We start from the raw sequence: 22,251 nt of genomic DNA on the forward strand, positions 1-22,251 counted from the left end.
TTTAACACAAAGTGCACACTTATTCACAGGGTTTAAATCTAATAAAGTCTGAGTGTAAAATAATCAGAAACAATTTAAGTACTGCTTTCTAAGTTATGAAGCATATACTGACAGACATGAGTCAAAGTTAACCTCTTTGCACCAACTTGCTTTTTTTTTTTTTTTTTAGCTGCAAATTAGTCCTCCACATCCGTTGTGAGTAATATTATGTGCCAATATTTTCCAACAACCCTCAAATTAGCAGCTGTGAGGCACTCAGTGATGGGGTCTAATTATTATGGACCTGGAGTGGTTTTCTAAAATGTTTTGAATATCTGGACAAAAAAAACATGAAATTAAAAAAAAAGGTATAAATAAACAAACAAAGACCTCACATTCATCCAAGCACGATGCACGCTGAATCTCATAAAACATGCTCAAGGCGCATTATGTGCAAAACAAAGTGGAGGTAATTTGAGACAATCCAGCTTCCAGATTAAAGACTTCATCACTAGCAGTAAAACCATTTTGGGCCATCACACATCTGCTGATGGGGGATTTACTTCTTCCCATTTACATCTTGGCACCTACATCATCCCCGTCTTGCCATCTTCATAGCTGAGCACTGATAAACAACTTTGGCCTGCCAAGTTTTCGCGGTTTGTTGATTACTGTTGGGTCTGTCTTGATTTAGGGCAAGTAGGACTAATCCAAGATGATGCAAACTATCCTATCTCCCAATCCATGGCTCCAGTTAGCCAAAGATGGCTGGAAGAGGGTTCATCCACACGAATGCTTTTTGGTTTGAAGCAGTCGAAATAGTTTCTCAGAAACAATTCCATCTTATTATGGCCTTATTTCTTTTAACCACTGCTGTTCTACCTAGGCAGTATCTTCCAACAACCCTCTGCTTCATGTTTACACACACGACAAATGTGTAAATGTGATGTTCCCTTACATGCGTCTTAGTATAGACGGGGATTATTTCTGAGACTGTGCTAAAAAATGATCATCTGGAAAAAGACTGTTTTTACCTGTGAAGGTTGAATGAGCCTCTAAACACACCTCACCATGACACGCATGCAGATTTGTGAAAATACACAATAAATAGACTGGGAGTGTGAATCACGAGGATCAGAAAATTCAACGTGATCTCAGTTTTTCTCATTTTTAAAATTTGATCTGATTACTTGACTTCCTTCTTCCCTCGCCATTTTAAAAGAATTTCACTCCCTAAAATATGTTTAACGTACAGTACCTACAACCTGTTCCATAAATTACCATGGAGCACACAATCAGCTGGAGCTTTCAGGACAAAAATCAAGCAGAGAAGCTCATAATCTTTCTGTTTATGTGCACAGTCATGATGACATGTCTGTGTGTGTGCGTTCATACCGGTGTGGATCTGCCGGTGAGCCTCCAGGGATTCTTCTGTCTGGAACTGGGCGCCACACTGGTCACAAACTATGGCCTTCTCACCAGCTGCACAAGAGACAGAAAGTGGATGCTTATTACACACACTGAAAAAATATGTATATGAACTGGTGAGGGGAAAACAGGGTTAAAGCTCAGATGAGACAAAAATACATTTCACTCAAAACTCTGACCTGTTTATTTACTATTATAGTTTTTTGTTGTTTACACTAAAACACATTAAGACATGTCAGCAATGTAAAAGCTTTGTTTTGTCCACCAGGGAGCACTTTATTCCAGTAATTAATTAAAAGATTTCCCAATTATGTTTGACCATATATTTGCAAATATACTAATAAAAGGTATTTCAACTAGTAAACCATTAATAACTGGCCTGAAAAAGCACTGGTAAGGCTCAAATAATCAGGTTTTAAGTTTACTGAGGAAGTGGAGAGGACTTGAATGAATGAATATTGGTTTAAGATCATTTTAATTACATTCACCTTGATGCACATCCTGTGAGAGAATTACTTAGTTTCATTTCCCGGTTACAAATCATATCTATATGATTTGGCTATAGACACTGAAAAATGACTGATAACGTTTTTTTCACATTATTCTATGAAGACCTGGCTGTCATTATTTCAGCCTGTCTTTTTTTTCAGAATTTAGATTCATATTTTTTCCACATCTGATTGATTAATGAGCGGATTGTACAATATAATTAAGCCTGCAGTACAATTAGCGCTATAACTTGATGAGTCAATCTATCCACTTTCACAATGGTCAGCTTCTGGTCCAAATTTAATGAATATGCAACAGAATGTGTCATATCCTTTTCTGACTAATGTAGTCTAATTTCCCCCCCAAAATTCAAACAGTAAAAGAAAAAAAGACAAGAAAGCGAGCCCAGCATCTGTGACCAACACATCCTCATTTCTAAGTGACAAATTAAGTCGATTGCCAGCGATTGTCTAAACTGCAACACTAGCGGCCTGTACCAAAGCAGCAAAAACACTGACAGAACCCATATTTGGAGGAGAGAGGTGAGGTGGTGGCTGGATCAAATGGTTTGAGTAGGGTTAGGAAAACATAATGGTTCTTGTTAAATAGAGCCTTTCACAGCCATATGTTCAAAAGGCAAACTCTCCCGTCTGTAAAGAGCTTACTCTCCATTTTCCTGGTTACAAGTCCCACCCAGGGGCCTTTCTGAAAAAGATGGACATTCCATGTGCGAGGTCACTGACAGAGATGCCAATCATTTTAACCTTTTTAAAAAAATCAGCTACTATTATTGTTTTTCTTTTGAGGTCAGTCTTTTTTTTTTTTTTTAGCATATTTATGTATACTTTATTGATCCCCATGGGGAAATTTCTCTCTGCATTTAACCTCACTCAGTGAAGCAGTGGGCAGACACCAATCTAGCACCCAGGGAGCAGTGTGGAGGGACGGTACCTTGCTCAGGGGTACCTCAGGGTATCTGTTCAGGGGATTCAAACCCCCGACATTCCGATCATGGGGCCACCACTCTACCTACTGAGCTATCCCTGCCCCAGGGGATTACATTAGAAACATGGCTAACAGTCCATGTTTAGGTTTAACACATTGAGTTTACATACAATAAAATAAAAAAAAGAAACTGTCATTGTAATTGTCATACATAAATTATCGTATAAGTTAACTTACGTATCAACAGTGGTTGTGCATACACATACAAATCGCATCGGCTTAGTAGACACACCTGCCATTAACTTGAAGTAGGCTATTGACTCAAAATCATAAAGTTGTTGTCGTGTGCTCTTGCACTTTTGTTGCTCCGCGCTTTACTTCTGTTAATTCAAGTAGATCAAGTATGTAGCCCTTGAGCCGCAATCCAAATTATCATGTTCACCTACACTTTGCGAATGTGTACAACCTTGTACAACAACTTAAAAAAAAGGAAAGAAAGGAAGCAGGAGGCTGGCATGTACACATACAGTGTGTTGTTGAAGGGCAAATCAGATCAGGCTCCGGCAAATGAATTTTTATTGCTTGGCAATGAGCACCGTACATGCAACACACTTTTCATGAGCACACACACACACATGCACACACACACAGTTTAACATCTGGATATTGTGTGTACAAAATGACTCTACGTGTGTGTGGGTGTGTGCCTGTTTCCAGTGCAAGCACAGAGCAATCTCTACTGACTAGACCTTGGTTTGTTCTTGGCACAGCCTCCTGGGTTACGACACCTCCAGAGAGAGAGAGAGAAAGAGAACACAATGAAAACAGGAAGCCAATTCTTAGATGACAGAAAAAAAAGTCAGGGAAAGATGGCTTATGTGGTTTTGCAACCACAGTGACATTAGGGAACGGCCTGTACTGTAATGAGCCCAAAAAAAAGGAGAAATAACACGGACCGTACATGACAGAGTGTGCCTGCCAGAACATGCTTATGCAACAAGTTATGCAAAAGATGGTACACTGAGCGTGACAAGATCATAAGCCACTGTAATGCGACCCATAAAAGCTAGCATATCCTGCATTCATCTGCAGCGTCACAAGATATATTTCCATTTAACTACTTGTGACTAAAGAGAGTGAGCCGCGGAGCAATGTCTTCTTTAATTGGCTGCATATTCAAGAGGCATAATTTGCTGTTTGAGCGTATGGTGCGCTGGTGTCGAATGCACAGATGAGCATATGGCCGAATTAGCCGGCAAAAGCATCCACTTAACCTTTGGAGAATAAGACGTGTAGCGGAGGTGTAGACAGAACACCCCCCACCCCCCAAACACCCCCACTGATGTCCCTGATTTGCATTAATCGGATAGCGCCTCTTTTGCTTCTTTAACTTCTGATTCATTATCATGGAAACTGTAATTATTATTTTTACAGGCTGCGGTTGCTCTGTTAACCTTCCTTGGACTTTTTCCTCTATTGATTTGAGCTCATCGATTGCCCTTGCAGCGACCAACTGAGACAATTTTATGAAGGCAACTGTGACTCCAATTTTATCATATGCTGTTGAGAGTCTAAACAGAACTTAAAGTAAATACACATTCACGTTTTTACATTAGATATAGAAGCCTGTCCACCACATGCATACATTACATTACTGATCGTCATTTCATTTGAGGTCTTAGGTTTGAAACCTGGATTTTCTTCCAGGTAGCAACGAGGCTAAATTAATTTCCCTCATCTAAGAAGCAAGATAAGCAAGTAAGCGATACAGTTTCAGTTTACAAACTCCCTACATTCATTGCCAGGTGACCCTCAACGGCCAATGGGCTCCTTAGATGCCATCAGACCAAAGCGTGATTGTGCGCTGCAGCTTCCAGATGTGAGTATGTGTAACTGTGCTGCTGCGTGTTCCTGTAGGTCTACTGTAAAACATGTTATTTCATAGGAAATGTGGAATTTGGTGTTCATTTATGTCTGCAAGGTAGTCAGCGTTACACTTGCATAATAACCAGTAAGTAACGATTTCGCCTGAGAGACAGTGGTGCAGCACTATAACCACTCTTCTGGGAGGCCAAGAGGCGTGTGCTAAATGGGCCAGGGATAGGATTTTAGTGCAGGGCATGCCCCTGCTTGTGGCACAAGGACATAAATTGTCAGGAAATGCCTGCATGGTGCCTTGCTTCAAGGAGAATGGACTTGTGCGAGGTCAATGTAGGGCAAAGGGGGGGTGGAAAAGTGGAAGCACAAGAATCGAGGGTACACACCGCCAGGCAGCCACCCAGCCAGATGACCGTCACTCTAGTTAGCCAGCTGAGTGCTAACGGGGGGCCCCTCCACTTGGTAACAGCCTCCATTAGCCATTTTTGGTGCCAAATTAAAGTGATAAATCTTGAGGCCCCCTTTGATCACAAGAGAGTGAACTTGTTAGTTAGAGGGAGAAGGGAGCTGGGATAGAGGAGACACACACTGTTACCCTTGTGATTTGTGTCCTAAAATAATAAACTACTGCCTTACCAGGGGGGCCCATTCAAATCCTCACTGTAGAGTCTAAAAGAAAATTCTTTTATCACTGAAATGATCCTGAGCTTTAATTTAACTGAGTCATATTTTAATTCTCACAAAACTAACAAAAATGATGGCATTGTAGAGAAGCTCAACGGGGAACATCTAAATGAATGAACACTCACAAAATAACGTGATGTAAATACAAGTTATCTGTCAGAAAATCTAAAGGATGAAAAGAGGAAGAAGAAAAAAATAAAGGAATCTCCAAATGCCTAATCTGCTCTGTTAGCGGGGACTCCCATGTTACTTTTCCACAGATTCAGGCCTTAGCTGACATAATAAAAGTTGCACAACGCATGATGAGTTGGTGTATGTGTGTACATGTGTGTTGGGAGATGGGGATAGAGTGGTGATCAGGTGCCACATGCCGCTGAAGCCACTTCCTTTTTCACTTCTCGTTTGTCCATGTTGCACAACTGCTGTTGCAGAGCAGTTTGGCTCAGTTATTTCATAATAAAATACAGTAAAAGAGAACAAGAGAACAGAGCTCCGTGCCCAACAAGTAAGCATCTTGTTTCTGTAAATGCATATTCTAGTTAGAGGAATGTACATTTACAGGCTGAAAACCGTGCCTTTTTATGTATTCTTATGTATTCTTCCTTGCTGGTGCATTACTGGGTATTTAAGGTGTCTTTGTCCTTTGCTGAGGAGGTTAAGTTAGAGCCCACCTTCTATTAGATTGGTATTTTAGATGGTCAAGAGCACTGGGTAAAAATACATTACAAAAAACAAAACAGAAAATCAAGTTGGGCCCAACATGAAAGTCATGTCAAGGAAAATAAAAAAACCCAGTGCTACTAAATCAATAACCTATATATATATTTATATATCAAAGAGTTAATCTGTATCTCAAAAACCTTTTTTCAAGCAAGCACACAAAAACACACAAAAAAATAAACATCCTGAGTCGGCTTAATGTTCCCATAATGCTTGCAAAAACAATTTCACAAATCTTCTCATTCATATTTTTTCACCGTTTCTCTGTTGTGTTCTACACTTTAAAATTGTGGTTACCGTCGCGCCTAGTTGACTGTAGGTACTTAAGGGTGTTTCACTTACAGTAAACTTAGTGGTTATGGGTTTCCGTAGCAGTGACACGGTCTTCATCACATCTAAGATGTGTTGAAGACCGTGGATAAGCCCACAGCCTTTCCAAGAAAGCGATGGTGCATTCCCTTGCCTGTAATTTCCCCTGACATACTAAGTGCTCATTCTCCAATTTCCCTAAATAATGTGGTGATGGTGTAATGTTTTATTTGCTATTACACTCATTCCATGTGAGCATGAAATCTGAGTGTAATATGAAAACCATCGTTCTCTTATGATGCTGAGGAGGAGGAAAGTAACCCCACTGCCCATCTGGGTATTTATGGGAGTGATTAACGAATTTGGGTACAGCAGCACACACACAACGCACATCGCCACGCTCGCACCATCTAGTTCAGCAATGTGATCTCATAATGCCACCATTCAGAAGCCCTTCTCATTCAAAAGAATTTGTCAGACACAGAAAGGCCTTGTTTGTTTGGGCTGATAGTTCTGTTTTTCCTGCAGCAGCAGAGGAGCTTTTTGCTTTAAACTACATTCCCACACTTGACACTTACTTGTTGTCCCAACCCACTTTCACAGGTAGATCATATATGCTAAGATTGCAACAGATGGCCCCCCCTTTGGGGATCACAGTCTAAACAGAATCTTTCATCAAAGACAATCACAGAATTAAACATAAGAGTTACAGAGTCTGTCTGCGCTCATAGCAATGTACGAAAAAAACAAAAAAACAAAAAACTAGGCCACAATGTTGATACCAAAGTTTAACATTTCATCCTGTATGGGAGATAAAGAAACAAATATTTTTCTTCTGTAACAACCACTGGCCATTTTGTAACGTGATGAAGCCATCAATCTGCCCGTTGCAACACATGAAACAGTTTACCTATTTTTTTCTTTCCTACCTAAATACAAAAACAGGATAAAACGAGCAAGTGTTTAAAAATCGGCAAAGTCATGCCAAGTCCATCTGTTTCCTGCAACACAGTCATGAGAATATCTTGTCAAAAGGCCTTACATGACCACTTGCATGAGTTGGCATGACACTATTTAGCATACACACAGACAGAAACACACAAACACATACTTAACAGTTTAACAATGGAGCTGTGCACAGAGAGTTCTGTACAATCCATTACATGTAGAAACAGACAACTAAAAAAAAGCCACAATAAACAAACTGTTCAGCTATGAATAATTTACCAGATGTCTTTTTTTTTAACTTAACTGCAGTAAAGACAGTAGTATCAGCGGTTGCATTAATAGTGCAGACCTGCAAAAAATAGCCTAACCTGTGGTAATTGTACACACATTGGTCACTGCGTGCGCAAATTATATCAACACTTGTTAACGTCTCCTTTCAAATTAGAGGTGTCACTGAGCAGGAAAAGACACGGCTACATCCCTGGAAAACAATAGAAGAGATGATGCACACTAGGTCGAGTGAAAAAGGCTGCAGTCTGTACAACCGTTGCAACAACCTCCCTTTAAGAATTTTGAGCCAACTGGGAATCCCTATGCTCCCGCACTGATGGATTGCATGGAAGCCTGTAGGGAGCGATCTGCACACAGAATCCAGCTCGTCCAATTTGCATACGCGCCAACCTCACTGTGCATGCCATGTTACAAAAATTAGGTGATGGGCAACCAGCTGAAGCACTACCAAAGTGCACTGTGTGCCAGCAGCTATGACTTCACTTTTGGCGTGCACTACCATGTGCAAGGGTGAACACGGAGATAATATACCAAGCTTCGTGTTAGCTAGGCATGTAACAATTTTGGAGTTCCCTGACTTTACACCACATTTCTCTAAAGTTTAAAGTCAGTTAAACCACGATAAAGGGCAAAAGTTATGCTTAGACAATGGCATGTTTGTCATACTTTGTGAAACTACCTTGTAATTCGAGCATTTTTTTTTCAGCTTACCACAACTATTATAGTTTATTGAAAATGTCACAGGAACATGTTCAGGTTTTCTCAAAGTTTTAATTTGAAAATGATCTGCTGGATTCTAACGGACAGAAGCTTAATCTGGAAATCTATTTTATATGCTCTGTTAAGCAGGTATTGCCATCTGGCCTAAAAAGGTGTCTCAAGTAAAAATTCCCCATTAGAACACACATAGAACGGACCACAGTGACCTGAAAAATTGTACTAATGTTTGACATAACAGAAGTTAGGTCAGACATTAAAAGCCCACTGAGACGTTGCAGTGCCCAGAAATTCTTCTAGGATGGATGACTTTTTTCCCCCCACACACAAAAATAGCCGTAGGAAAGTTAACTTGACATGACATAATCTTACACATGATTTTTCACCCACTTTAATCCCCGTGTGCAACATTTGTTTGCATGACATACTTTCCTGTATGCGCACATATTTCTGCTGGAAGTGTCTGAAGGATCTTTTCTCAAGAGTCAGAGAGGCTAAATGGGAAATTAAAAAGGCTAATTACAGTGTATATGTCGATGGCCGGCCAATATCACACTCAGTGGTTTTTTTAGCAGTGTAAACAGGGCAGGCGAGAGAGCAGAGAGGCAGATTAGGGAGGCAGAATGTGTGTGTGTGTGTGTGTGACAGAGGGAGGGAGGCAGACAAGCACAGTCACCAACAAAAACATAGCCTGGCTGTTCACTGAGCCTACATAAATGGCTTACGTAAGAAAGTACTCTCAGTACCAAAAAACAGCAAAAATCCATAAACACACACAGACAGCCCCATTCGTCCCCTCCCCCCACTCCCGCACACACACACACAAACACATTCATACACACATATTGGTCTCACCACACTTCTGAGGACTCACATTTATTATCACAACCACAAAAAATTATTTCTGCTGTGTATTTTTAGATTTACAGTGTTAATCTTGACCTTTAAAAATAAACCGAAATGTTGGCCAAAATGCCAAAATAACAAAAAGGGAAAAAAAGGAGACTTATTTGCAGCATCTAAAACTCAATCTGGTTCTCACACACACACACACACAAATAGCACAACAAGTATACACGCATTCATGGGAACACACACAGACGCAGTATGCTGTCAGAACAATGAGTACAGACACCACACGCTCTCTCATCCCCCACTCCCTCCCTTGCACCCTCTACCTTCAGCGTTATAACGAGCTCTGCTGTACAGTTTTATTTACACCAACCTCTTATCAGCAGTACAGCAGCACAGAGGCTGCCAATTGGAGAGGACAGGCCACAGTACTGCCTGTACCCTGTAGTGGAGTAGGTGTATATCGCCATGCCCCCAGCACGTTTTTATCAAGGCTTGGAAAAAGTCTGGGCTTGCGCCAGGCTGCCTCTCAAAATAATAAAACACACTCACACGCAGGCACACAGAAACAGGATGAGTTGGCAATAACGCACCACGACTACAAGCACAACAGTACACAGGTCACACAGCACGAGTACAGCTAAAAGGGCTTTATGTTTGAGATGGTAATAGAGAGTAGGCCCACTTTAAGTCCTTTTAACAATCTTTTTCAGATGCAGGCATTATGCTACATAAATATTAAATATCTACCCGAAGGCCTCAAAGTGAAAAAGATGTAAACATAAAAACTGCAGAATTGCCATCACTTACAGTACAGTCAGAACTGAAACCCTGAGTTTTGCAGATGATGTGATTCTGTTTGCCTCATCAAACATGATTAACAGCATGCACTGGGGCAGTTTGCAGGCATATGTGAAGCAGCATGGAGGAAGTTCTCCACCCTCTCCACCTTCACGTTTTGTTTTTTGAAAATAATGGATTGCTCCTTCTGGGTTGAGTTGCCTTAAATGCTGGAATTTGCGAATCTCTAATGTAGAGCGTGAGATCGACTGATGGACTGGTAGTCATGGCAGGTGATGTGCTGCACAGAGAGCCGAATAGAAGAGCAAAACTTTGGTTTCACCTATGGTCAGTCTGAGGAAGTGACAGCTCCCATAAAGGAAAGCTAACCCAATTGCAGCAGAGTGGCAACGTACTAAAGTTAGGACAGAAATGCCATTAGCTAGATAAACTTGCAGATTCATGGGCTATATGGCCTAAATTACCCTCAAGTCTTGAAGCCCTCTTGTTTGCTAATGGGACAAATAAGTAGTGTGGAATCTGTAACAGGACATGAGGAGACAAATAGCTATAGTAGTAAAAGGAACTGATACGGTGTAATTACAAAGTGTACCTAGCAAAAACAAAGTAGCTGTACACGGAAAAACTTAATGTCCTAGTAGATGATATTGCACTAGCCATAAAACATGCACTGGTTCTCACAAGTATCAAACAGACTTACACAGGCAGAAATGACTTTATGGTGTGAGCAAACATGGCAATATAGATAAGACGAGATATTCTATGGGAGGTGGAGGGGTAGACAAGCCATCAAAAGCACAGGAACATGTTTGCTCTCGATGATATTGTTATCGACGGAAAGGAAAAAGAAATCAAAGGGAAGCGAGAGAGCACGAGGAAGAGAGAGGGAGAGAAAAAGGAAGCAGATGAAGACAGAGAATATTCAGGTCGCATTTGACAGCTTTACGGTCTGTTGCGCCGAATGGGATGTCTAGGGACGTGGCAAAGCAGACAAATATTGACTTGCAGAGCGTTCGCATGCACACACGTACACAAGCGCGCGCACACACAGACTGGGAAAATACACAATACACTTCCACATGAAGCCTCTAAATTCAGCCCCCCTTCAAAATGGATGAGCTCACATTGCAACATCAGTCACCCTTGTTTTTTTTTGCCAAGCTCAACCTCTTAATCCATTCTGCCTGCAAACCAATTTGTTTGTCCAGTAGGTCATAGACAGTTTCCTGCCCTAACTGTTCCCTGTTTTCATGTACTGTTTATTTCTCCCTCGCCTTTGTATTACTTTCTCTGAATGATGAAGTCTTTTCCAGAGCTTTTGCTTCTTAGGAGATTCTGGGCATGGTAGTTCGCCTTTCCCGTATTTGCTTCCTTCCTTGTATTTCTTTCTCACCAGTTCCCTCTACTTTCAAATTGTCTTGACAACAGAGAAACCTGGCTTGAAGTGTGCACTGAAACAAGAGGAAATCAATACAAGTATAATTTAAGAGGGTTTCTTTTTCATTTAGAACCATCAGATTTTCAGTCAACGTGTCAAAGGGTAGCTAGTATTAACATCCTGACAACTGATATCTTATTATGTTTTGTTTTTGCAGAGACACCACCCTGATTTTGAAGTTCGTTTCTGTGTATGTTACTGGAAAACATATTACCTTATTCAAATTTTAAAGCCCATTATGTTCGCTTGATTCCTGTTTAGCGCACCTTGGCAAATGCCCAGAGGTGGCAAAAGTACACACATTGTTCACTTAAGTAGAAGTGCAGATACCTGTGTTAAAAAAAATGCTCTGGTTAAAGTTGAAGCACTGATGCAACTTCTTTACTGACGTGGAAAAAGTACAGACTCCAAGTATAAAAGTAAAAAGTAGCTCTTCTACCACCTGTTTTGTGAAAAGCTAACTGATCAGCCACCTGCCATATTAATCTAAAAATGAAATAAAATTACTAGACAAGGGAATAAAAACTTAATTTCAACTTAAATTCTAATTTTAATGACAATATCACTATATTAGGAGATATTTCACGACGTAATTCCACCCCCTAGACAGTAGAAAGCTAGTTTATTGTTAAAATTCACCAAGTGAATTTATTCAACTGCTTTCTGCTTACCCTGATGTAACCCAGCACTGACCATCAACACCACAGCTACACTGCACCACTCTAACGTAATGCTTTAATGTAAACTTCACCACAGTACCGCTAATTAAGTGTAGCCTGCAAAAAACTGTCTGATATTTCCATACAAACTTTGAACAATAACAGTTAGTATTGTATTTTTGTACAGTAATAGTACAGCAATTCAAATTGTTTTGAAAGACTTTCACAATATGAAAAATCACCAAGCAGAGAACCAATGTCTGTAGAAAAAAAACAACAACCCCAAAATCAACGACAAATCTGAAATGAGTTGTGATATTTTATGTAAGATTTAAATTTCCACTTTATCAGATGTCATTGATTAGTCTTTACCTTTAAAACTACTTTAATGTCCTGTCTCACTTACATCTTTCTCCATCTCTGAGTGAAGTTAGCTCATTCTTTTCTCTCTCTGGGGAATAAAGCAACTGTAGCAATCGGTTTTGTCGCAAACTTCACAGATACAGTTTGTGTGTCTGTTGATATTTGTTGAGGTGTTTAAAATGTTGCATTTAAAATTACCTGCCACTTAAAAAAAAATGTTACTCTTTGTGCTCTCTCCTCTTCTCCATCCTGAACGAGATAGTGAAGTACCACAACCACAACTTATTGACATGTGCACCAAAATTACCATTCCAGTTGCTCCAGCCCACTTTACCCCTGAGTATAGCGCTATAAACTCACTGTGTGCAATAAGCACTGGCGATGGAAATACCAATAGGACTGTCTTGTATGCATTATTGTTCCCACCACTGGTGTAATATAATCAATTAATTCCCCTCAAATGTGTTAAACCTGAAGTAACCAGGCTGTTTTGAAAATGTAAGGAGTAGAAAGTGAAGATATTTGTGTCGAAGTGTAAGGAAAAGTAAAAAGTTATCAGGAAACTAAAGAAAATAAGATTCAGGTTGATCCAAGAGGTGAAAGATGTCGAGGGTTTTTGATGTTGCTTTCAACCCCTGTACATTTTCAAAATGAGAAAAGAAAATGAGGTTTTGACATGTACCCGTGTTTCCTGAAATCCTTAGAAATGAGGCTATCTTCAGGGTCTTGGGTGGATGATGTGTGCTTGTGTCGGGATACGTGGAAAAGGATAAAAAAGTGCAGGGCGGGAAGCAAGAGCTGGATGCACAGAGGAACCACTGGAAGCTATTTTGGTGTGAAGTGGCAGGAAGTGAATTAGGTTGCTCAAAAATGCCAAAGTAGGGCTTTTCTTACAAGTATCTGGATCCGGTATTAATAGACCCTGTTTGGACAGAAACAAAAGATCTGTCCATATCCATCCTGAAAAAGTGTACAAATGTATGAAACAAAGAACCTGACAAAGAAAAACACAGGAAAATTAGCCTATGGCTCATTTATATATGTGTGTGTTTTCTAAGCAAGATTCTTTTCAAACAAACAAAGTGATCAATTAACATGTGCTTATGTAAACAATCTTCTTCTGTAGCCTAAGAATGTATATTGATTAATAGAAAAAAACATGATACTATTAGGATTAAATGAGCATTTTCAGTCTGAATAAAGAAGTTGAACACGTTACTCGTGTTTTTTTGGTTAAAAATGCTCACAAAGATGCAGCTTGGATAAATAACCTAAGCCAGATCTGAATTAAAATACATACGAGCAATTTCAGATGAGATACAGTGAATATTATGTTGAAAATAAAACATTAATTTTTTTATTTTTATTTTTGTTGCATCCAAATAGCCTACATTGTTTAGCTGTTAGAGATTTCAAGACTGCCACTACCACACGGCATTGAGGCTAAACAAAGTATATCAGTGCCGGATGTTAAAGTGTTTATTGCAGACAATTATACCATGACAATGTTAAAATGTTTGGATTTTACAACTGATTACTAACCATCAAGTAGCAATTATCAGTCTTATCAGTAACCACACCTCATACCAGAACTACATGTGAGGTCAGACTTCTAAATATAATCAATATGGCATTCAGTTCAAGGTCAGCCTATAGCAACTTGTAAGTACGATGCTGGATTAAGTTAATGTGTAACTCAAAATGACTCACAGAAGAGCAACTAAAAGATTTACCAAAAAACTCCAGGGCTACAGAAGCAGTCCATCCACCCATCCACTGAGAATGAGTTACCATGCATTCTAAATTAGACTAACACTAGTTTTTAAAAAAATGATACTGTTAAGCAAGCATGTGGTCACAATAATCCACAAGCATTATGTGCTAAATGTAATGTAAAAGGTGGCTGCAAAAGTTTTCAAGCAACCTTTTCTTTTTTCTTGCTCTTTTAATTCTTCTAAGGGAGCTCAATTCTAAGACTTATTTCATCTGCATCTGAGGCTAGAGACTGTTACCGTTAAATTTCCACTGCCTAAAAACGTCAAACTAGCTCCTTCACCCGTGACAAGTTTTCCAAATCAGTCCAACATAAAACAGAAGCTGGCAGAGTTTGTCAAATAGCCACCCAGGAGTCTGGATCTTTCCAGTGTGGCCACTGTGTAAGCAGTAAACACATTTATGGAAATGCAAAATTTGACAGGTTCTGTATATAAATTACAAGACTCCAACAATGTTAATGTCAACTTGGCACTGTAATAGGCTAAACAATATAGCTAAAGAATGTCTATATTTAACACTTGTCACAAGTCCAAGGAACTTCACTAGAATCAGCTGGTAGCAACAAGTCTGTCAAACTGTACTACATAATAGAGATTTTATTTCTTAATTTTCCAAAACAATCTTTCTCCATTTGCTTGCAAAACCAGTAATTTAGTATTTCCCCATTGAACACCTCTGTGGTATGGGCTAAGAAAAGACCAGTCTGGCTTTAAAAAGATAACACCCAAGCACGCTCTCTCCTTGACTTCAGAGAAATAACCAGTGAGAACAGTCTCGGTTTACTGGGCCTGCAGTGTTGAGGCACCTTGGTCTTGAAGAAAATGTTGGATAAGCTGGTAGACGGACATCACCTGGCTACAGACATGCCACTGCCAGCTAGCTCATTTACATACTATATTAGCTTTAGTCCCTGTGTGCTGGGAACAAAAAAAAAAGCACAGAGCAACAAACCTGCAACTTTGACCAGCAGTTGAACCCTTACCCCTGCGACCACCACACACTGTTGCTCAGCCAGCTGCTGGGAATCCAGCAATTGACATCCTTTTTACAGTGCTGTAAATGCATTTATAGTTTAAGAGAGGAAGGGATAAGATGGCTGCTGGACTGTAGCAGGAAAACTCATTTTAGCTGTAGTTTGCTGCCTGGGGGGTGCGACTGGTAGACTGAGGTTTGAGGTAATTGCTAAACAAAAAATCTAGACATAGAATTGACACTGGATCCCCTGCTTTTTTATTTCCTTCTTTTTTGGTAACAGGTAAAAAGTTTTTTGTTTTGTTTTTTTAAAGGGAAAAAAAAAGAAGACTGGGCTTTCCTGGAATTTTACTGGTGGAATAGGAGACAGAGCATTGCAGGGCTGATATATCTACATGCATGCGGCACAAACCTACCTTTTGGCAGAGGTGGGAAGTATTTAAGTAGAATTTTCATGTATCTGTACTTGAATACTTTTATACTTTTCCTCTCTACATTTTAAAACAAATATCTGTACTTTCTACTCCTTACATTTTCAAAATGAGCTCCTTGCTTTACGTATAATGGATTTGCTGAGTCTACACAGTAACACATGAAAGGCAGTCCTCTCCGTGGATTAATCACTGGGTAAAAAGAGATGAAGGAGGCAAACCTGTGTGCCAGTGTCCGGGGTTAAAGTGGGCCGGTGTTTTTATTTATCGATATAAATATACGGCTGCAGGTATCCATAAGGTGCTGTTGCAGTACTTGGGCAACTAGCTAGAGCTACAAAAGAGGAGCAAAAAGCATAAAGAGAGTATAATTTTTTAAGTGGCAGTTTTAAGTTCAAATGCAACGTTTCTATCAGCTCAACAAATTATCAGCAGACACACAAACTGTTTGTGTGCATGTTGTCACACAGTGTGATGCTAGCAAAAGGTTCGGCTGCTGCATTTCACAGGGACAGAAAAGAAAGAGCTAACTTCACTCAGATGTGGAGACAGATAAGAAAGACGGGGCAGGAGAGGAAGAAGAGAAGTTATATGTAAAGGTAAGGACTGCTCAGCAGTATTTGATAAACTGGAAGTTTACATGTAAGTCCTTGTGTTTTTAAATCAGACATCGGGGTCTGTACATGTGACATGATGCTTTTTTTCATATTGTGAAACCGAGGTAGACTAACTGTGTTATTTAAAGGTTGCATGAAAATACTCAGCAGTTTAGTGCAGGATAAACAGGTTAGCTTGGCTACACTGTGATGGATTTAAAGGTTCTCCCGACTGCTGAATCCCATTGTAGCCTCTTCTCTATTAATTTTCCTGTTTAGAGGCAAAGTCACTCTACAGAGGAGGAAAGAAAAAACTGAGCTGTTGTTTCTATAGTCCATCTTTTTCTCTGTTCATGTTCTACTTAACTACTTAACGCTGAGTGCCTTTATTATAATTAAAATTTAGAATTAAATAAAGTTTGTATTCCCATGTACTAATATTAGTTTATTAACATAACATTAACATAACACACAGTTCAGTTAATGCTGCACAAAACTGCTCTTCAAAGCGTTACCTATTACTTTCTTTGAGTACATTTTAGAGCCGGTACTTTTTCACTTTTACTTGAGTAGAGCTGAATCAGTACTTCAACTTTTACTGGAGTATTTTTTAACACTACTATCTGTACTATGCCACCTCTGCATTTTGTACTTCAAAATCCTATCACTGTTACCCTGTTCAGACGTTTGTCTCTGCTCTGTGCTCTATATGATAAATCAAAATGATACATGAGATGAAAACTTATGGCAGAAGTTGGTTGGTGGCCATCCCAATCTCCCTCCCTGTCTCCCAGTCAATAACTTGTAAAGATTTAGTGCTTAGGGCCCATTATTTTCTGCTTTCAAGTCAGACATTGTCAAAGGTAACACTGAGTTTATTAAGGTTGGAGATATGAGTGGAAATCAGGGAATACAGTGTTCACTGGGTAGTAAAACTGTAAGAAAGAAGGGGAACTCTGATTTCTGTTGTGAAATTTTACAGGAAGTGTATACGCTCAGAGCAAAATGTTAAAAAAAAAATGTGCACATGAAAAAAAAAGGATTTTGAAAAGATAATTTCAAATATTTCAACATTTTAGTTACGCTCTCCAGTCTTCTACCTGCTCCCATATCACAGTGTGAAGATTATTTAATTGCTGCACATGTGTTATTGCTAAGAAGCCAAGCTGAGCCAAAGGAACAACTGGAGAAAGAAGTGCAGATGATAGGAATGGCTAAACAACAGGAAATACTTGAAGCATGCAGTTTTTTTTTTACTGCACTCAGGTGCATTGATTTACATACTTGTTTATTTTGTTTGATTCCAAAATCCTCTCTTCCACCCTGTTAAATCTTCCACATAAAACTTAATAAGTACTGACTTCAAACGGACAAATTGGATCAATTAGGGAAATCTCACAACAAGAGCTATTTAGGCGAATAAACTTACCTCAAAATACCACAGAACTTGAAGTCATCAAGCCTGCATTATCTGCCAAATGACACCATACAGAGGTTAGTAGCTCTTTTCCATTAGGTCATCTGTTTTTCCCTGAATGGGGTGTCAGAATGAGGATATTATTTGTTGAGTGAACTCAAGAAATGATTAAGAAAATCCCCATGCTAAAATCCTGTCCAGACGAACAACACAGATGACACCGAGATCCAATTAGTTATCATTTACGCAAGCCTGAGATTACTTTTCTTACTGCCTTCCTCAGCTGCTTTCATTTTGTGAGACAATAAAGTTAAAAGACAAGCAAGTTTAATTACGTATATGTTTTTTCATAGATTAAAAAAAAGAGGGAGAAACGTTCCGTTAATTGTAGTTTCTGACTGAAAGCAATTCTAGTTTTACTCTACATTTAACATAGTCCAAGGTAATCTACCTAGGATCTTGCACTTATTACATAAAGTGCGAGAAGGCACTATGGTATGATTGAATGCTATATAAATAAATGCATGGATAAATTTGAAAATGAGCTCTTGTGCAAAAAAAGGTAGTTAATCATTTTCCACTTTTTACTAAAGTTTTCAAGTTTTCAAGTGAGTAGTTGCCAGCGCTTCTCCGTCTGTAGACCCGCCACTTTGTGCACGGGCAAGCGCACAGCTCTGGATATAGATACAGCAGAACTGATACTGTAGAGGCCAATGACAGCTCTTGGCAGGCAGCCAACAGTAGGGAAGTGTGTGTATATATGTGTGGGTGGAGGTGGCGGTGTTGGTGTGGGGGGATACAATCAGCTGAAGCAGAAATAGGCCAAATGGTGACTGTATGGTTCAAAGGGTTCATCTGTCCTCTCTAGCTGCTCTCTGAGTAGGGCTTTTCCCCTCTTTTCCTGCTATTACTTGAAGCGCTCTGAAAGAAATTCTTTTCTGGGCAAGCATTTAATTTTATTTTATTTATTTATAGCATGCAACGACTTTGTGCACTGGGATGTGCCGTCTGAATCTAAAGAGGCCAAATGCCTCTTTAGACTTGCTAAACCACCCGAATTATACTAAATGCAAAGGGCAATCACATATCTGATCTAATGACTAAAAAAAATGATTTTCTTTTTAAAATCAACACATTTTGACATTTTTTTCTGCAATCACGCAAAGTCAGTAAGGTTATTTTTGTGACATTTCCATTAGTTGTAAAGTTTTTGAACAATAAAACCAAAGCTTTCTGCAACATTTAACAACTGGTTAAGATTTTGTCACCTTCTAGAGCGTCTAACATTAAAAAGATGAAACTTTAATGACCTGTGTTTAACTGTGCCGCAAAAGTGACAGAATATAGAGGGTTTTCTTTGTGTTTTTTCTTCATCTGGATGTGCTTTTTGATCTTTCAGGAGCCGATTTACTCACTTCAACCAAACGGATGGAAACATCCTCAGTTTACATACAGTAGAGTTTCTTTTCTTTTTTTAAAGGTTTGGTTTAAGTCTGAAAGTAGGTGACAGTTTGACAGAAACATCTGTGTTGGTGATGATGTGCTGCTCTCATGCTGGGTGCGCTCATTATGTCTTTGTACTCTTTTGTCTTTCAGTTTAACCCACAGATATTTCTTTATTTATTTAGCGCGCATTTGTAGTAAAGTTTCTGAGGAATTAGCGCTGTGAGAGCGTGGTCTCATTTCCAGCTCGGCACATGCTGAGGCTCGTGCGGAACCTCAGCACATTTTAGTCAGTGGGTGCTCATTTAAGGTAATTTTTCAATTTGGAGGGTAGCCCTGTAGACGAGTAGTCTACAATAGAGAGCATGAGAGGTGCTGGGTCTGTTGCGGGAGTTCACATGAATAAATTGTTATGTAATAGTAACCAAGTAGTTTTGTCTCCTCCCCTAATATTGCCTGAAGTGAACTTTCGAGCGTGGCTCCCTTGTTCATCAATATGCTTTTCTGTGTACAACGACTGTAAAACAGGTTGCTGGTGATAATGTCTTGGCTGGGAACACTTCCACGCAATTCCTTTTTAAAACCATCGTGTAAGCCAAAGATGTTTTGGGCCAATGGATGCAGACATTACAAGGTAATCAGAAGCAGCAGCGCAATGTCATATCACACAGACTGCCAGAGGCATAACTGGACAAACAGTGCTGTCAGGATAACGTTGTTTCTGTTGTGTTGTATTTATTTTGTTGTCTGTGGCATGCTCGCACAGATCATGGCAGCCTTTAGTTCTCCAAGAGTTTATTATTCTAAAAGTTCCAGTCCTGCCTGCTTTGGCGTCAGGCAGTTCAGGCAGGAGACAGTTCACCATTCTGTTTGAGCTAAGAAGAGAAAGATAACGGACAATAATGTTGTGAGCTCTGGATCGACTGGCATCTTTGTCTATTTGATATGTTGAAAACCTGAAGACTTATATATTTAAATCAGAATTTAAAGCACAACTCGTATAAGACAGACATATAATATAGGCTGTTATAGATATGGCGGTGCCTAAAAGTCTGTGCAAATTGTTTCCGAATCGGTCTATAAGACACTGGACTAATAGTTCCAAATCAATATACTCTGTACCACCTAAGCCCCCCTGAAATCCTCGGGGGCATGGTGGAGGGGGGCATCCAACCAAAAGCCTGTTTACTCCCGGATTGAACTGCTTTTCCTTCTGACCAGTCGTATTAGTATTCTGTGACCACTCGCTTGTTTTCAACAGTTATAACACAATATCCATGCTTTGCTTTTATGTCGCACCTCCCAGTGGAATTAGTAGCATAAAAGCAATCCTTGTGTGTCCTGGCTACTTCCAGATGGCTTTGGGAGTGCTTTTATCTTTTCCCTCTGCCTCGCTCGCTCCGTCTCCTTTCACTTTCTCTTGCTTTCTTTCTTCCCCCCACATGAAAGTGCCGTCGGCAGATCTTTGCTTAGCCGGGTTCATTCTCTCTTCATCCGAAAATATAAAAGTTTCAAAGAGCATTTCATGAGGGAGCTCTTCCATAAATGGGATTCATAGCTTTCTAATCTGTGCTGCGAAATTGATCTAAAAAGTTTCCCAGAGCTATTGGCCAACTTACATAATGCAATAAAAGGTCGCGCCTGAGAGAATATTTACTTTTATTACCGTTTGTGTCACAAACAAACCCCTCACTCAGCTTTCTCAGTTGAGGCTGTAACAGAATTTTGATGCTTTGCAAAAGAAAAAAGTCTTTAAAACATCTCATCCAAATTTACAAACTCTTTTCCTTTTTTCTTTTTTGGGAATATAAAGCAAATTTGGAGCCAGCCGTCAAAAAGTAAAACAGCACTGATGGATTTGATTTAATAATATAAAAGCGGGTAAAATTAAACAGCAAAATTTAAACGGTGCGCAGCCTGGATGCTGTGTGAAGTGGGCAAAGACAATGACACTTGCATAATTCATGAGACTGTCACATGACGAGGTCAAGACACACACGCACACACACACACACACACACACACACACACACACACACACACACACACACACACACACAAAAAGCATTTGTCTGGCCCCAGAAACGCCAATCTCTTAAAAACCGCCTCGATATGAGGCACAGCCGTGATGATAATCTAAGAGAAGAACAACTGGGCAGGACATGCGAACAGAGAGTGTGACTGTCTACGCTGACGTGAAACCTGCCTAATTACACACACTGTCATGACACAATGAAGGAGCTGTCAAATTTGATTGGCTAACTTCCATTTCTGCCGATGTCAGTGCATACCAGGGGCTCATTAGAGAAAGTGCGACAAGTGCTAGTGAAAATCTAATAGCCAGCGTGAATGTATGACACACTGTTATATCATTACAGGAACAATGTTTTACTGTTGGACATAATGCTGAAGCAATCTGAGGCATTTTTGAAACGAGAACAACGATTTTACCCCCGCCCCCGGCAGGAATTGGTCACACGCCGTCTATCTCATGGATAACTCTCACTTCACTTCCAGGTGTGACTCCCTATCCAGCTTGTGAGAAGATGATGGTAACAATACACAGAGAGGGTTGTCAGAGCAAGCTCTGATTTGATACGACAGCAAGTGTTCAGCTGGCTGACAGCTACAGAGTTTCAGCAGCACTCACCACAGGCAGTTTACATGACATACCACCCTTAGACATAAAGCACATTTCATGCTTGGATATTAGCACACATGACTAAAAGTCTGTGGTCATACAATAGACTATTAAAGTATAGGCCTGTTTTAACTACACACAACCTGAGCAGAGACTAAATTTAATGACTGAATCTGATTTTGGGTTTTAAATGAGTCCTACAGCAACTATAACATAGAAACTTTTTTGAAACTTGCATAGAAAAGTTACAACATATTTTATAAATACATTTAAATTGATGGGCTCTAACAGCAGTCATACATGTTCTTCCTTTGAGCTTGTGTTTTCTGCCGAAAAAGGCTTCATAGACTCAAATCTTCCATCGCATTTTTTTTTCTCTTCTGCAGATTGTTTCCATCCTCACACTCAACACAATTTGACTATTAGGTGGAGAGAATTATTTGGAACCGTAGAGTTAGTATGTGGCAAACAACG

The 22,251-nt window shown here is 39.7% G+C and overlaps 1 protein-coding gene across 1 annotated transcript in view; it reads right to left on the minus strand.

Annotated features, from left to right (window-relative positions):
* zbtb16a (zinc finger and BTB domain containing 16a) overlaps positions 1-22,251 on the minus strand; it is a 143,750-nt gene that overhangs the window by 52,488 nt on the left and 69,011 nt on the right. Inside the window, exon 4 of the mRNA XM_031747627.2 lies at positions 1,375-1,461. Within this exon, the coding sequence (XP_031603487.1) occupies positions 1,375-1,461 (87 nt within the window). The remainder of the gene's footprint in view (positions 1-1,374; positions 1,462-22,251) is intronic.

Source organism: Oreochromis aureus, linkage group 10 (assembly GCF_013358895.1).
Source record: "Oreochromis aureus strain Israel breed Guangdong linkage group 10, ZZ_aureus, whole genome shotgun sequence".
Classification (NCBI taxonomy): Eukaryota; Metazoa; Chordata; class Actinopteri; order Cichliformes; family Cichlidae; genus Oreochromis; species Oreochromis aureus.